At 45.1% G+C, this 17,981-nt stretch overlaps 1 protein-coding gene across 1 annotated transcript in view; it reads right to left on the bottom strand.

Moving 5' to 3' along the window:
* Window positions 1-1,863: 1,863 nt before the first annotated feature.
* Window positions 1,864-17,981, bottom strand: part of cep83 (centrosomal protein 83) — a 56,699-nt gene continuing 40,581 nt past the window's right edge. Inside the window, exons 14-16 of the mRNA XM_060914270.1 lie at window positions 6,035-6,138; window positions 5,766-5,934; window positions 1,864-3,417 (exon numbers count right to left, since the gene is read on the bottom strand). Coding sequence (XP_060770253.1) covers window positions 3,292-3,417; window positions 5,766-5,934; window positions 6,035-6,138 — 399 coding nt within the window. The 3' untranslated portion in view covers window positions 1,864-3,291. The remainder of the gene's footprint in view (window positions 3,418-5,765; window positions 5,935-6,034; window positions 6,139-17,981) is intronic.

Below are 17,981 nucleotides of genomic sequence, written 5' to 3'. Positions count from 1 at the left end.
AATTCTGTAAAGCTGCTTTGCGACAATTTTTATTGTTAAAAGCGCTATACAAATAAACTTGACTTGATTAGTGTTTGTGTCTCAATAAAACAACAATTTTCACCTTTAAAGTTGTAGCCTTCAACTCGCGCACAAATTCCTCCATTTAGGATGCAGTGCTAAAGATGTGCCGTCTTCCCTTAACAGTTACCAGAAGTTTATCAGGATGAATTATTCCATAATGCAGAGCTGGGATAGGGAGGGAAACCAGTTCTTTCTTCAGAGTCAAAAACTTTCCTCTGCTTCAGCAGGTCAGCAGAAACGTTGGGAAAAAACATCAGGAAAAAAAATTAAGAGTATTTGCTCCTTGCAGCTTTCATGACCCAAGATTTGTCCTTGTAGTTTAGGAACTTCATGATTACCACTCTGGGGTGCACACCAGAACAACCCCTATCCTTAGTACTAGTAACACTGGGTCCGTCAAGTCTATGCACCCTCTCCATCAGCAAGGGCCCTGGGAAATTATGTTCACCAAGCACTTCAGGAATCCACTTTTCGAGAAAAGCACAAATGTTGGTCCCTTCTTTCTTCTCTGGAAGGCCAACCAGGCCAAGGTTCTAGCAGCGGGTCTGGTTTTCCAAGTCGTCGATTTTAAAAAAACAGCTTTTCAATGGCCACCTTCATCGTGTTGGTCGGAGCCTTCAGTGATTCTATATCATCTTGATTGGTGCCAATTCTGTCAGGCCTGTAGTACTCGAGTCCGACTCGTGCCCTAATTTTAAGGACTCGTGACTTGACTTGGACTTGAGCACTGATGATTCGGACTCGTAAATTGGAGACGAGGAGTCAGATTTTTTCTTTATTTTTTATAACATGCCATAATAATTTGGCATAAGATATTTATATCTACATTTTTGTACCAATTTCGTGCAAGCGTGTCACACCTGCATGCCTTGGCGCATGCATCAGATAGACTCTCAGGCACGCTCCAGACAGTGCGTGCACCAGGCGGACTCTCGCACGCACCATAAATGACGTGCACCTTAACAGGATTAAGGCACAATTAGCGCACCTATATAAAAACTGTGAAAACGCACTTCATTTGCAAAGTATTGAGTTGCGTTGCTGACACATTACCGAGCCTTATTTCCTTGTTTGGTTTCCTGATCCCTGATTTCCTGTTTCTAGTCTTTGAGTCTGCCAAGTCTACAATAGCCTTTTTGTGCCTCGCTCAATCTATTGGCTGTTTCACTGTTTTGCCTGCTGTTCTGGATTGTTTACCGTCTTCACTTGTATTAATAAACACACCTTTTCCACTTACATCCATCTCCCAGCCATCTCTGACACTTCACACTCCCTGACAAAGAGAATGCACATTCACCTGTTCATACGTCATATTCAGGCGCAAACTAATGTTAATGGCGCTAAAACAGCCACCATCAAATGGTGCGGTTGGAGTCTTGTTCTTGGACTCGACTTGAAATTTTTTTTTAATGACTTGGACTTGACTCTGTCTTGAACGCTGTGGACTCAAGGCTGGACTTGAGGTTTAGTGACTCGACTACAACACTGAATTCTGTCTCTGCTTCTGTAACACGCACAGACACTGCCTTCAGTTCCCCCTGTAGTCCCTGAATAGCACGTAATAGACCACCAAATCTCAATATGAAGTCCTCTTTCGTTGTATGAATGGCATTAAGAATTTGGCTTGGGTTAGCCATCACATTCGAGTCTTCATTGCTAGCATTTGAGTCCGCTAGTCCTGGTTCACACCAGAGTGTCTGTTTAATTTCTGAGATAATAGATTTCTGAGGTTTTGTCAACAGTTTCAGAGCCATTTAAGCTGGTACTTACATTTGAACACAAAGTGTGACTGTTCACGAGTTCAATACAGGCTATCTAGTTAGTTTATTCTCCAAATTTTCACGGGTGCTCCGATATACCTCTGCTCAACACAGCACCACAACCGGAAGTCCCCAGATACATATTCTTAATTCAATGAGTTATACAATGATCTCATTGTTCCTCTCCTATGCCCTGATTTGAAAAGATGAATTTTCTTTATTTGCCAGATTCTTTATCACCGAATTGCATCTCTTGCAAAAGTACTAATTGTACTTGAACTGTATTTTTCCTCTCTTAATCAGACTGTGTAGCCAACTGTAAGTAACTCTTCTTATGTTCTCCATTAAATTATCATGACATGGTCCATCACTAGTACATTTCCCCTTTGCTAAAACATAAGTAAACAATACTTCATTAACAGTCTTGAAAATGCAAAGTGGTGAATCCTCTCTGTTTTTTCATTCACTTGAATTGAGTTGTTTTGTTCAAGTTCAGTCTGGTTGCTCATATATACATATAATATTTATCAAACAAATAGGAGAGTAGCACCAATAAACACTATCATTTCCTAAATGGGGCGGCACGGTGGTGTAGTGGTTAGCGCTGTCGCCTCACAGCAAGAAGGTCCGGGTTCGAGCCCCGTGGCTGGCGAGGGCCTTTCTGTGTGGAGTTTGCATGTTCTCCCCGTGTCGGCGTGGGTTTCCTCCGGGTGCTCCGGTTTCCCCCACAGTCCAAAGACATGCAGGTTAGGTTAACTGGTGACTCTAAATTGACCGTAGGTGTGAATGAGAGTGTGAATGGTTGTCGGTGTCTATGTGTCAGCCCTGTGATGACCTGGCGACTTGTCCAGGGTGTACCTCGCCTTTCGCCCGTAGTCAGCTGGGATAGGCTCCAGCTCGCCTGCGACCCTGTAGAACAGGATAAAGCGGCTAGAGATAATGAGAATGAGAGGAGATTTCCTAAATGTACACAATCTTTACAATCCTTTAGGTTACATAGCTGCTTCTTGTCTGATAGTGGGAGGCAAGACAAAATTATCCAAGTTAATTACTGGTTGCTAACAAGATGAAACTGTTTATGAGAACAAACTGTCATGTCACCTCCTTTGATGACATTTATAACTAGGTGAAAAATCAATCATGGGTGCAGATTTAATGTAGGTAAAACTATTTCTGAACTTGTCAGGTAGCTTTAACTAACTACAATAAAACTTTTTCAATAACTCAAGACTAGTCCTTCATTATCTTACACGTAGGCCGAACAGACATTGCACAATCAGTATCAAAGCTAAAGTACTGTTTGGGCCATGGAGGGTCAAGGATATGGAAGACTTTAACTAATGTTGTGAAATCGTACAGGAATGGAAAAAGTTACAAAAAACAGCAAATGGACCCACAATTAACTTGGCACAATATGATCGACTCTAATCCAAAAAGGGTGAGGGGTCAGACATGTTGCCCTGAGGTATTAAGTGTCTTTTTCCCTGTTCCGATCCAGAGGAGCAGTCAGTTCTTGCAGCTGTTGCTGCTGATTATTCTCCAGCTCCTCCAGTCTCCTCTGCAACCCTGATAATTGCTGCAGTTGCTGCTCCTCCTGAAAGAAATAAAAAAAAAAGAAAGAAGAAGAGAGAGATCAGAAATAAGACCAGTTGGTGCACAAAGATTATTCTGACTGCATTCACCTCCACACAAGTCAAAAATGATTGTATAAAATAAGCAGTGTACAAAATGACTCAAACCAACCTAAGAAGCTACTTACCTCGACATACATTTCACAAATTAAATGCATTTTATTCTGCAAAATCTCTCCAGTCTTGCCTCTGACTAGGTCCTTAAATGCAGCCCCTGAACTTTATATAGCTTCACTGGACAGACAACTGAAACTCAAACAGTCAGCTGAGACCAAATTCAAACTTTATGGCCAACACTATGAGCATGCTTGGTGAAGAAAAAAAAAAGGGGGGGGGATTAATTTATACAATTAAGCACTGATCATGCTGGTGGTTTAGCACTTCTTCAGAAGGCTGGCATCATGTTAAAGATGTAGAATAATCTGGCAGTAAGACAATGGCCCTAAACATGTATCTAAAGCATCACAGAAAAAGGCTGTAGGACATAAAAATCAGCGTTTTGTATTGGCAAGCTTCGTCTCTGGATTTGAATCTATGCTTAAAGGTAGACTGCCTTTCAGATTTTTCAAGTGTATGTCATAAAAAGAATTTTCCCAGACAGCCAATTATTTTTGTTTAGTGGACCGAAAGCTACTGAATGCAAATCACAGACTTCCAATTTTATTAGGTTTCTGTTTTTAATTGAACAATTAATGAATTTAGAGCCACATGGCCCGAAATTCTCTGCTATTTTTTCCTGCTTCACCATGACGCAGTACAAGATACCATATCATGCATCACGTGGTGGGCTTTCCCCATTCACAAATTTGATACAAACTTGAAACAGGAGAGAACAATGGAGGATGCGAATGAAACTGGAAAGACCGACTACAGTAACGGAAAGTGAGAAGAAAAAGACGTTATGTTGCGAAGGAAAGGAAACGCAGGACCAAAGTAATAAATATTGGCGGTCAGAGAGCACCTCGGTGTGACCAGCTGTTCGTTTAGTGACAGAATGATGTAATTGTCAGTGCACGGTCAAGGCAAACCTGTAGATGGCAGTAATGCAACACTGTGGATGCCAGCTGCCGTAAAACCCAAAAGAAGAAAAAGGCGGCAAACCTGCGCATACGCACATGGACTTCCTCTGTCTGCTTGACTATACGAAGCAAGCGATTTCATGCACAATATTTGCTCGGGAATTCCCTCAAATTATATAACTTCCCAGCCACAGAATGGCCTGGGTTTTTTTTGTTTGTTTTTTGAGATATTACAGAAAGGGCGGCACGGTGGTGTAGTGGTTAGCACTGTTGCCTCACAGCAAGAAGGTCCGGGTTCGAGCCCCGTGGCTGGCGAGGGCCTTTCTGTGCGGAGTTTGCATGTTCTCCCCGTGTCCGCGTGGGTTTCCTCCGGGTGCTCCGGTTTCCCCCACAGTCCAAAGACATGCAGGTTAGGTTAACTGGTGACTCTAAATTGACCGTAGGTGTGAATGTGAGTGTGAATGGTTGTCTGTGTCTATGTGTCAGCCCTGTGATGACCTGGCGACTTGTCCAGGGTGTACCCCGCCTTTCACCCGTAGTCAGCTGGAATAGGCTCCAGCTTGCCTGCGACCCTGTAGAAGGATAAAGTGGCTACAGATAATGAGATGGGATGAGATATTACAGAAATAAACATACATCACCGTCAACATACAGTAGTGTGCAAAAATCTTAGGCACTCTATTTTTTTTTCATACAAACTTTATGGATTTCTATTTTAATGACTTCTACATTAAGTCAGTACAAAAATATTTTAGAGTCCAAACGTTCATTTTCCAGCACAAAATTAAACGTTACAGAAAAAAAAAAAAAAAAAAAAAAAAAAATGTACTGTATCTGAGCAGCATATTACATAAGAGCCCACTTTTCAGATTGAAAAAGAAAACATAATGAAGGCTACTGGGTTTTGCTGCAAAATTAAGAAGCAAGTGTGACAAAGTGTCCAGAAGAACTGTGGCTGGTTCTGTAAGATGCTCAGTAAAAACTACAGCTCATTTCCTTATAGAACTGTATTCATCGTACCTGAGACTACTTTTTTTTTTTAAATTAAGTAAAGGGTCGTCTCACACCAAATATTGACTTTGTTTCATTTATTATGGCTTACTGCTGTTTATAATATATTCTTTAATGTTGAAACATTTCATTATTTTTAAGCTATTTTTGGTCTACAGCATTTCTTTGCATGTGCCAAAGACTTTTGCACAGTACTGTATGTTTAAGCTTTCATAAAGGAGTGCCAATAAAGTATGTATTTCTATATTGCCTATGGCAATGTTTCATAAAGTTCAGTTCACCTGCAGGTTTAAGAAGTTGCATTCAGGTCCTGCAATGAGCAGAGAGTGGGGTAGAGACATAGAGGGCATATAGTTTCCAAACAAAAGCTGGCAAAACTCCTTGTGTCTCCTCTGCAGCTCTGTTAGACGTCTCCTAAGTTGAGTATGCTCCTCGGCAAATGAGGGATTTCTGGAGACACACATATACAAATATGCATTATAATCAACACGAAAAAGACTATTTAATAAAAAGATATTATTAAACAGCATTTGTCAAGTGAAAGTAGTACTTCTTGGCCACAGAACTCTCAATTTCCAGTTCTTCTATCTTGGCTTCCAGCAGCTGTAATTTATCCCGCAGTTTCTTCTCCTTAGCCTCAGTTATGGTCTTTCTCTACAAAAATGAATGCCAAAATAATTACTTGGTAAAAAATCATAGGAAACATAAAAATGTAACATAGCAAATTAAAATTTAAGCATAGCATTTAATCTTTTTTCCCTTTCCAAATGGAAAAAAAATACTTGTGAATGTTCAAAACTTGGTTTGACTTTAAAATGATAAATATTGTAAAAAAAAAAAAAAAGTGGTCATATTTCTCTTTTTTTTTTTTGCTTGTTTGCAATTACTGGGTAGCAAGTGCTAAGAAACGAGGGTAGGTTAAAGATTGCTATTAGTGGTGGATGTTCTGGTAATATGACTCACTATGTGCTTTTTAAAAATAGCAAGAGGTTGATGTAACATAACAGCTAAAAACATCAGTAGGATTTTTTTTTTCAGGTGCTACAATTTAAATTAGTTCAGTTGTTAAAAATATGATGTTAGCTAGCATTTCAATTACATGGGTGAATGGCTGCCTGGGATGTGGCCGGTGTGGTTAGCACTGTCGCCTCACAGCAAGAAAGTTCTGGGTTTGAGCCCAGTGGCTGGCGGAGGCCTTTCTGTGTGGAGTTTGCATGTTCTCCCCATGTCTGCATGGGTTTCCTCCGGGTGCTCCAGTTCCCCCCATGGTCCAAAAATATGCAGTTAGGTTAACTGGCTACTCCAAACTGTCCAGGTGTGAATGTGTGCGTGAATGGTTGTTTCCCAAGCCCGGAAATGGAAGGACTGTGGCAGGAAGGGCATCCGGCGTAAAACTATGCTCCAATTCATATGGCATGTGGATCAATAGGGTCCACATGGCAGCGACCCCCACACACAAGCATGATAAGCTGGAAGAAGTGAAAGCGAGTGAGTGGTTGGTTGCGATGTTAGCCAAGTGACTTATTTTCAACAGTCAAAAGATTGAGGTTGAGTCTGCCCACGCTGAAATGAGATGCAGTGGACATTTCATATTTGGATTCATGAATATTTCATTTCTGCACTTCCTACTGTGAAACAAGTAGAACCAACAAAAAAAGAGCCATCATTTTAAAAACACTAAGATTCCCTGTTTTAGTGTGTTCCAAGAACAACAAAATAAAACATAGATGTCAGCTGTGATAAGTAGGCCCAAGCACCAAGGGTGTCTGTTTCAGTACTGCCACATGGATATTAGAATGTCATATTGAGCATACATGTGAACTTTGAGCCACATTGCACGATGTACAGTGGAACTTCTTGTTGGGTGAAGATAATGGATGTGACTGCAAAACTTATCTGTCTTAAGAAAACCCACATGCTTACCAAATTTGGAGCCTCATAACGAGTGCTATCAAGCCTGAACCCACACTAATGGTGTCCGTGTACAAGACTATGTTCCACCACTTAACACACGTGACATCTGCACCATAATGCACAATGTAAACTGAAATTATGCCACACTTCCTGTTTGAGTGTAATCACGTTAACTTATTGCCTCACTATGGCAATACCATTTGAGATATGTTTGTGATATTTTCTGTTGCAATTTAGCAGCATGGAAATCTTGGCATTATGGTGATCAAATATTGTATGAATCGGGTGAGCCCTTTTTAGTTTATAAGCCTCTCTTCCTGTTGCCAGTTGGTAGCACTATAACAGTGAATCACTATTGGCATTTTTGCAGGTATACAGGTCTGTGACCTCAGGGAACTGGACTTCCCTGCCCTTGCCTAGTCCTCCATTGCCTTGCAGGAGAGGCTCTTACTAGAGCCAAAGGCTAGAAGAAGGAAAACTGCAAAATCAAACCAAACCAAGCTGCTGCATTCAGTACACACACATGAACTGAGAGGACAGTTCATGGTATCCGTGGATCCTGGTCAATTGCTGCGCCTGTGTCCATAATCTACATGTTGCGGAAACATACCTGTAGTCAATGGTGTCCACAGGAAGAGAGAAGGGTGGTGGGCCTGTACAACCCCATTATACTTTTATTACTGTGCAGGCATTTCTCTCTGAAAGCCCAATGGCGAGGGACAAGTGGCGACAGGGACAGGTGGAGGATACTACTGAAGTCCTTAGGTCACCAATCCTACCACGCAGGCGACTTGGGTGTGATGGTCGTTTTGTAGTCAAATTGGAACGATGGCACAATTTGTATCCCGCCCAAGCGGCAAAGCAGCCCAATTTTAAGAGAGCACTGCTTTCTCCGGAAAGGGACAGGACAAGAAAAAGACTGTTAAAGCCCATTCCATCCAGATCTGTTTGCTAATCACTGCGAACTGGTTATCCAATCATGTGGTCAAAAAAACAGAAGTATGAGACATAAGAAAAATGTTATTGCAGCCTGGAACATAAGAACTCTCTAGGACAACCCAAATAGTCTAGAACGAAGAATGGTGATTATGGCCAAAGAACTTCACCAATGGAGCACTTGCATGTGACGTCACAGCTGATCCAGATTGTGACAGACGCCATCTTGTCGGTCAAACGCCATATTCCGCCTTCTACTTCTGCTTTTACTTCTACCTTTTCTTCTGGAAAACCCTACTATATACAATTCTACTACAACGGCTGCGGCTACAAGCTCTCCCTACCTGTGCACGGTTTTTATGTTTTTTGTGTGTATTTTTGCGTGTTGTTCGTCTGTACTGGACTTCAATATCCACTACAACGGTATGGACTTACTGGACATTGGTTTCCAGCAGAATATGACGGTTTGTAGCGACTTCCATCGCATGCACAACATTCCGGACGAGAAGAAAAAAACATTCCGGATGAGATAGCGAGACCAGCGGGGTCTCCGTGGATTGTTATCGGAAGCAAAGCGAAGGAGGCGGCACCGGGAGCGGAAGCAAAAGCGAGGTTGCAGAGCCGGCCTGTTGACTAAGCTCAGAAAACAGCTACTCAAATCTCCACTGCCAAGCCTCTACCTCTCCAACGCCAGATCCATGTAAACAAGACGGACGATTTGGAATTACAGCTGGAATTACCTTATTCTATTCTATAATCGGCTGGTCAGTGCTATCAGTGCTACACTCAATACTTAAGTGACTTACCCGTCCAATGAGGATTCTTGTTTACAAGATGCCACATCTGAGTCGCTGACAAATCCTGAATTTCTGTAGAGATAACTGTCCACCCCTCCTAGAACTGCCACCTTATTGTGGTGGAGGGGTTTGTGTGCTTGAATGATCCTAGGAGCTATGTTGTCGGGGGCATTATGCCCCTGGTAGGGTTTCCCAAGGCAGACAGGTCCTAGGTGACAGGCCAGACCAAGAGCAGTTCACCAAAAACCCCCTATGGAGAAAAAATCCAGGACCGTGACGTCGCCCGGTAGGACGCAGCCGGGGCCCCACCCTGGAGCCAGGCCCGGGGTTGGGGCTCGTATGCGAGCGCTTGGTGGCCGGGCCTTTGCCCATGGGGCCCGGCCGGGCTCAGCCCGAAGAGGTGACGTGGGCCCGACCTCCTGTGGGTTCACCACCCACAGAGGTAGCAGTAGGGGTTTGGTGCAATGTGGATTGGGTGGCAGTCGAAGGCAGGGGCCTCGATGACCTGATCCCCGGACACAGCGGCTGGCTGTTGGGACATGGAATGTCACTTCGCTGGGGGGGAAGGAGCCTGAGCTTGTGCGGGAGGTTGAGAGGTACCGGCTAGAGATAGTCGGGCTCACCTCCACGCATAGCTTGGGCTCTGGAACCCAGCTCCTTGAGAGGGGCTGGACTTTCCACTTCTCTGGAGTCGCCCGTGGTGAGCGGCGGCGGGCTGGTGTGGGCTTGCTTATAGCTCCCCAGCTAACCTCCCCAGTGAACGAGAGGGTCGCCTCTCTGCGCCTTCGGATTGGGGAGAGGGCTCTTGCTGTTGTTTGTGCCTACAGGCCAAATAGCAGTATAGAGTATCCGGCCTTCTTGGAGTCCCTGGGAGAGGTACTGAGGGGTGCTCAGACTGGGGACTCCATTGTGCTACTGGGGGACTTCAATGCTCACGTGGGCGACGACAGTGACACCTGGAGGGGCGTGGTTGGGAGGAACGGCCTCCCCGATCTGAACCCGAGTGGTGTTTTGTTATTGGACTTCTGTGCTAGTCACGGTTTGTCCATAACGAACACCATGTTCGAGCATAGGGGTGTCCATAAGTGCACGTGGCACCAGGACACCTTAGGTCGGAGGTCGATGATCGACTTTGTAGTCGTTTCATCTGATCTCCGGCCCTATGTCTTGGACACTCGGGTGAAGAGAGGGGCTGAGCTGTCAACTGATCACCACCTGGTGGTGAGTTGGATCCGCTGGCGGAGGAGGAAGCTGGACAGACCTGGCAGGCCCAAACGTATGGTGAGGGTCTGCTGGGAACGTCTGGCCGAGCACTCTGTTGGGGAGGTCTTTAAACTCCCACCTCCAGGAGAGCTTTTCCCAGCTTCCGAGGGAGGCGGGGGACATTGAGTCTGAGTGGACCATGTTCTCTACCTCCATTGTGGATGCAGCTGTTCGGAGCTGTGGCCGCAAGGTCTCCGGTGCCTGTCGTGGCGGCAATCCCCGAACCCGGTGGTGGACACCGGAAGTAAGGGATGCCGTCAAGCTGAAGGAGTCCTATCGGGCCATGTTGACCTCCGGGACTCCTGAGGCAGCCGACGGGTATCGGTAGGCCAGGCGTGCTGCAGCTCGGGCAGTTGCGGAGGCAAAAACTCGGAACTGGGAGGAGTTCAGGGAGGCCATGGAGAAGGACTATCGGTCGGCCTCGAAGAAATTCTGGCAAACCGTCCGGCGCCTCAGGAGGGGGAAGCAGTACTCTGCCAACACTGTTTACAGTGCGGGTGGGGAGCTGTTGACCTCGACTGGGGACATTGTCGGGCGGTGGAAGGAATACTTTGAGGATCTCCTCAATCCCACAGTCATGTCTTCCACTGAGGAGACTGAGGCTGATGACTCAGAGGTGGACTCATCCATTACCCAAGCCGAAGTCACTGAGGTGGTTTGCAAGCTCCTCGGTGGCAAGGCACCGGGGGTGGATGAGATCCGCCCTGAGTATCTCAAGTCTCTGGATGTTGTGGGGCTGTCTTGGTTGACACGCCTCTGCAACATCGCGTGGCGGTCGGGGACAGTGCCTCTGGAGTGGCAGACTGGGGTGGTGGTCCCTCTTTTTAAGAAAGGGGACCAGAGTGTGTGCTCCAATTATAGGGGAATCACACTTCTCAGCCTCCCAGGGAAAGTTTACTCCAGGGTACTGGAGAGGAGAATTCGACCAATAGTCGAACCTCGGATCCAGGAGGAACAATGCGGTTTTCGTCCTGGTCGCGGAACACTGGACCAGCTCTATACCCTTCATAGGGTGCTCGAGGGTTCATGGGAGTTTGCCCAACCAGTCCATATGTGCTTTGTGGATCTGGAGAAGGCATTCGACCGTGTCCCCTGTGGTATTCTGTGGGGGGTGCTTCGGGAGTATGGGGTTCGGGGCTCTTTGCTAAGGGCTGTCCGGTCCCTGTACGAACGGAGCAGGAGTCTGGTTCGCATTGCCGGCAGTAAGTCAGACCTGTTCCCAGTGCATGTTGGACTCCGGCAGGGCTGCCCTTTGTCACCGGTTCTGTTCATAATTTTTATGGACAGAATTTCTAGGCGCAGCCAGGGGCCGGAAGGAATCCTGTTTGGGAACCACAGGATTTCATCTCTGCTTTTTGCGGATGATGTTGTCCTGTTGGCTTCTTCAAACCAGGACCTTCAGCATGCACTGGGGCGGTTTGCAGTCGAGTGTGAAGCGGCTGGGATGAGAATCAGCACCTCCAAGTCCGAGGCCATGGTTCTCGACCGGAAAAGGGTGGCTTGCCCTCTCCAGGTTGGTGGAGAAGTCCTGCCTCAAGTGGAGGAGTTTAAGTATCTCGGGATCTTGTTCACGAGTGAGGGAAGGATGGAGTGTGAGATCGACAGGCGGATCGGTGCAGCCTCCGCAGTGATGCGGTCGCTTTACCGGTCCGTCGTGGTGAAGAAGGAGCTGAGCCAAAAGGCGACGCTCTCAATTTACCGGTCGATCTACGTTCCGACTCTCACCTATGGTCATGAGCTTTGGGTAATGACAGAAAGAACAAGATCGCGGATACAAGCGGCTGAAATGAGTTTCCTTCGCAGGGTGGCTGGGCGCTCCCTTAGAGATGGGGTGAGAAGCACAGTCACTCGGGAGGAGCTCGGAGTAGAGCCGCTGCTCCTCCACATCGAGAGGAACCAGCTGAGGTGGCTCGGGCATCTTTTTCGGATGCCTCCTGGACGCCTCCCTGGGGAGGTGTTCCAGGCATGTCCCCCCCGGGAGGAGGCCCCGGGGAAGACCCAGGACACGCTGGAGGGACTATGTCTCTCGGCTGGCCTGGGAACACCTCGGTGTTCTTCCCAAGGAGCTGGCCGAGGTGTCTGGGGAAAGGGAAGTTTGGGCTTCCATGCTTAGACTGCTGCCTCCGCGACCCGGTCCCGGATAAGCGGAAGAAGACGAGACGAGAGATAACTGTCCAGAGATTTATAAGCATGCAGTGCTTCACCACTGAACAGCGAGGGAAAGTTAATGAGGTAATTATACACGTCCGGGTATTCCGCTGGCAGTTCAAAATCCGGTCGTGAAAACTCCGTCCGGAAAGCCATAAGGGTCACAAATCTGTAGATCGTTTATTTTAGACATATATCTAGTTATCTGTTCATTAGAAAAATGAGCCGTGTAGTCCGTCGGTTGAAATTGATCCATTCTGTACACGAGTGCAGCAGCATTCAGCAGTGTTTTTGACTGACAAGATGCCGGTTGTGTACTTTCCAGTCACGTGACTGCAAGATCTCTATACCACAGACATCACAGCACTGAGTGAAACTCGTCTTCTGGACACCTCTCAACTTGAAGAAAGTGGTTCTGGGTACACATTCTTCTGGAGCAGCCATCCAGTAAATGAACCCAGACAATCAGGAGTCAGCTTTGCAATACACAACAGACATACAGGTGGTCAACAAACTCCCTCAAGGAATCAGCAATAGGCTCACAATGTATTTAAAGGTCAGTGAGGGATATGTTACAATCATCAGTGCCTACACACCAACCATGGGCTATCTAGGAGTCAAAAGAAGAATTCTATGAACAGCTTAAATCAACTTATTACATCCATCCTGTACTCTGATAAGCTTTTCCTACTTGGTGACTTCAATGCCCGTGTGGGGACTGACTATGTAGCTTGGCACAAAGTCAGAGGTCAGAATGGGATGGGAAAAGAAAATACAAATGGCAGCCTCTTGCTTACTCTCTGCACCAAGAAACAGCTTGTAATCACCAATACTGTTTCAAAAGAAATTCAGTTTCAAGATAACATGGCAACAGGCCATTGGCATTAAACTGACTGTGTCATAATAAGACAGCGAGATTGGCATGATGACAAGCTCACACATGCTGCTAGAGCAATGACTCTCGTTTGTGATCATGTTCTTCTGAGATGCAAGACTTCCATCATATTTAAACAAACAACACCGATGAGTCAAAAAGCTTGAAACTGCCAAACTGGCTACTACCGAAGCACACCAAAGCCTTAGGGCCAACATTTTAACTGTCATCTCAAACATGAACTATGCTTCAGTAACCAACCACTGGGAAGACCTACATGCAAGAGTCTTTTGAGCTTCAGCTGATTCAATTGGATTTGTCAAAAGGACCTATAAAGACTGTTTCGATGAAAACGATGACTCTGCTCAACGAATTCCACAGGCTCCACACTGAAAACATAAATAAAGGCTCACAGTCAAAGAAAGACAGATACAACAAAGCAAAACAAAAAAAAACAAACACACCAAAAAAAAAAAAAAAAAAAAAAATCACAAAAGAAGCTCTAAGAAATGAAAAACAAATGGTGGTCTGATAGCTCTTATGAGCGACAAGCAGCTGTTGATGCCAAGGATACAAAAAAGTTCTTCAGTGTACTAAAAGCTGTTTATAGGCCATTATTAAGAGGGACGACTCATTTATTTGACCTCAAAGGAAGAATGCAGATTAGAGAGCCAACGATCATAACAGAACGATGGGTGCAGCACTAACAATCTTCTCAAATGCCCATCAACTATCTCCATCAATGCAATAGATGAAATACCCCAAAAAGTCTGTTGATTCGAGAACTTGATACAATCCCCAAGGTTGAGAAAGCTATTGAAGCTATAAAGCAGCTATCATGTGGTAAAGCACCTGACAACGATAGTATTCCTCCTGAGATTTTCAAACACGGTGGTGATACGGTCACTGAAGAACTAACCCAACTTTACGAACAGATTTGGACAGCAGCAGAAGTTCCAGAAGACTTTAAAGGTGCTTTGATTGTACATTTTTACAAGAACAAAGGTGATCAGCAGATATGTGATAATCACCATGGCATATCCCGCCTTAGCACTGCAGGCAAAATCTTAGCCAAAACTATCAAAGTTGCCTCATCCAGTAAGTTGACAAAACCTTCCCTGAAAGCCAGCGTGGCTTTAGATTTGGTCAGGGAAAGACTGATATGATGTTTGCAGCCAGACAAGTTCAAGAAAAATGCAGGGAACAAAATCCTGACCTGTGCATGGTTTTCATTGACCACACCAAAGCATTTGACTCAGTCAGTCACAAGGGTCTTTTGAAGATCCTTATGAAAACTGGATACCCATCCAAAGTGATTAAGATTATCCATTCTTTCCATGAGGGCATGAAGGCACAGATACGAGAAAATGAAAAAACAAATATTTCTGGTGACAAACAGAACTAAACAAGGGTGTGTTATGGCTCAACTGCTATTTTGTATCGTTTTTTCAGCAATGCTCTATGATGCCTTCAAAAACTGTGATGGAGGTATCATGATCCAATTCAGAAAGGATGGGAGCATGTTCAGTCTTTGCCGCCTTAAATCAAGTACCAGGGTCATGCTAATGCTCATAAGAGAGCACCTCTTCCCAGATGATTGTGCGCTGATGGCCCACGCTGAAGAGGACCTGCAGTGCATTTTGAACGACTTCACCAGAGCAGCCAAATGCTTTGGCCTAACCATCAGTATCATGAAAACTGAGGTGATGGTTCAACCAAGACCTGGCCATATGCCTTAAGACCCAGTCATAACAGTTGGTGACAATCATCTGAAAGTAGTACAGAGATTCTGCTACCCAGGTGGGCTCCTGTCTCAGGTGGGGTTTACATTAGACCGTATCAGCGGATCATCAGATTAACGTTTTTAAAACGATTAGCGTGCACACAGCAACGCCAATACACGGATACGCTCGGCTCCGCAGGCATCCTGCGCTCCAAAATCACTCCGCCCTGAACAGCGAGTGCCCTCTGGAGGGTGCGCACTCCAGCCCTGCGCAGCTCACAGAGCGCGTGAGTGAAGCGCACGAGCAGTGATTCGGGACTGAGCCGCTGTGTGTGTGATCCCAGTGCATATCGGGCATGCGCGTCACTTACCACTTGCAAGTGGAAGGATGGCAAGCCTAAAGACAATCATAACTACACAATGGGCAGTATTTGCATCAGTATTTACAGTATTTTCATACTTTTATACTCTTTAATGAAAGGTGATACAAGGCGGAAGTCCGCACCGTTTTTCAGCAGTCGCGTCACATGACCAACGCCAGCGAATCAGGAAGGTGGATGTCACAGTGACGTTGTCCAATGACGATGCCAGCTAGAGCTCAGCACAGCGTATCCGCGTATTCTCAATGTTTACACAGCACCGGACCAGACACGATCTAGATTGAATACGTGGACCCTGGCGGATTCCCGTTTCCCGGCGTTTTAATGTAAACGGACAGTGCATCCGCGAAGAAAACGAGACAGATACGGTCTAATGTAAACTTGGCCTCAGAATGCTCGCACTGATGAGATTATAGCTTGGACTGGCAAAGCTAGATCTGCCTTTGGCAGACTAGAGCACAGGCTTTGGTCAGATTGAGGTATCCGCCTTAGTACAAAGATTATTGTGTATCGCACAGTCATACTTCCAATGCTTCTTTATGGGAGTGAAAGCTGGACTTGCTATCATCTTCACATTAAACAGCTACACCAATTCCACCTTCGAGACCTTCGTAAGCTCTGTGGCATCTTATGGAGAGACAGGATACCAAACACTTGTGCTTGAATGATGCAAGACAGAAGGAACAGAAGTTTTCTGATCAAAAGGCAACTCTGCTGGGCAGGGCATCTTGTCAGAATAGATGACACCCGTATACCCAAGGCTCTATTTTACAGACAGCTAGTACAAGGCCATCGAAGACAAGGTGGGCAGTACCAGAGGTATAAGGATGTTCTGAAATCCAACCTCAAAGCATGCAATATTCCCACTGGACTCTGGGAGATGCTCGCAGTCAACCACTCCGACTGGCAATTGATCAGCTTCAATGGTGTTAGAAGCTTTGAACACCACCACATCCACCAGCTTCAGCAGCACGTCATGCAGTTCTGCAAGATCCAAGACCTCCTGGTGATAAAACTTTGTTTGCCCGGACTGTCAACGTACAGTAGTGTGCAAAAATCTTCAGCACCCTATTATTTTTCATCCAAACTTTGTTAGAGATTTCTATTTTATGACTATGTTATTGAGTCAGTACAAAAACATTTTAGAGTTCCAGACATTCATTTTCCAGCACAAAATTAAAATGTTACAGAAAAAAAAAAGTCAGCATATTACCCAAGAGACCACTTTTCAGATTAAAAAAGAAAAAAAACATAAATGAAGGCTATTGGGTTTTGCTGCAAAATTAAGCAGCAAGTGTGACAGTCAAAGTGTCCAGAAAAACTGTAGCTGGTTCTGCAAGATGTTCAGTAAAACCTACAGCTCATTTCCTTATAAAACTGCACTCATTGTACTGGAGACTACTTTTTTTTTTTTAAAGGGTCATCTCACAACAAATATTAACTTTGTTTCATTTATATAGGCTTACTGCTGTTTATATTTTTTTTTAATGTTGAAACATTTCATTATCTCATCTCATTATCTCTAGCCGCTTTATCCTTCCACAGGGTCGCAAGAGCCCATCCCAGCTGACTATGGGCGAAAGGCGGGGTACACCCTGGACAAGTCACCAGGTCATCACAGGGCTGACACATAGACACAGACAACCATTCACACTCACATTCACACCTACAGTCAATTTAGAGTCACCAGTTAACCTAACCTGCATGTCTTTGGACTGTGGGGGAAACCGGAGCACCCGGAGGAAACCCACGCGGACACGGGGAGAACATGCAAACTCTGCACAGAAAGGCCCTCGCCGGCCACGGGGCTCGAACCCGGACTTTCTTGCTGTGAGGCGACAGCACTAACCACTACACCACCGTGCCGCCCACATTTCATTATTTTTAAGCCATTTTCGGTCTACAGCATTTCTTTATAACGTGCCAAAGACTTTTGCACAGTACTCCAAATGTCGCTCAAGAATAGGACTGATTAGCCACCAAAGAACACAATCAATCAACATTAGCAAACACGAGTTCAGAGAGAACATAGACCCATTGATGACAACGGCTCAGTCCATCATCATCATCATCATCATCATCAGTATTTTTATTGAACTATTATGGCAGCCATATTGATTACAAATCTTAACACGTTTTCATTAATTACTGAGGACCCAACTACACTGCGTAATTTGACACCAATATTGTGAAGACAGGGCAAAAATCCTAGGACTAGCTCACAAAAATTTTGGATATGGTACAAATTTTAAAAAGTGGGAGGGGCCAAATTATTAAAAAGGCTTTTTTGTATTCAGCAAAAGAATCAGGATTTTTATAAAATTTAAAAAAAAAATTCTGTACAACTTATTTTCCAAGACATATGATTGTTTTGTGCAAAAACATGAATGGCCACTGGAAGGTGCTAATTTGACTGAGATTGCATCTCTAAGGTAGCCTGGGAAATCCCATGCTGCTTTGCA

Source organism: Neoarius graeffei, chromosome 2 (assembly GCF_027579695.1).
Source record: "Neoarius graeffei isolate fNeoGra1 chromosome 2, fNeoGra1.pri, whole genome shotgun sequence".
NCBI classification, from domain to species: domain Eukaryota; kingdom Metazoa; phylum Chordata; class Actinopteri; order Siluriformes; family Ariidae; genus Neoarius; species Neoarius graeffei.
This window is presented reverse-complemented; position numbering and strand designations above follow the sequence as displayed.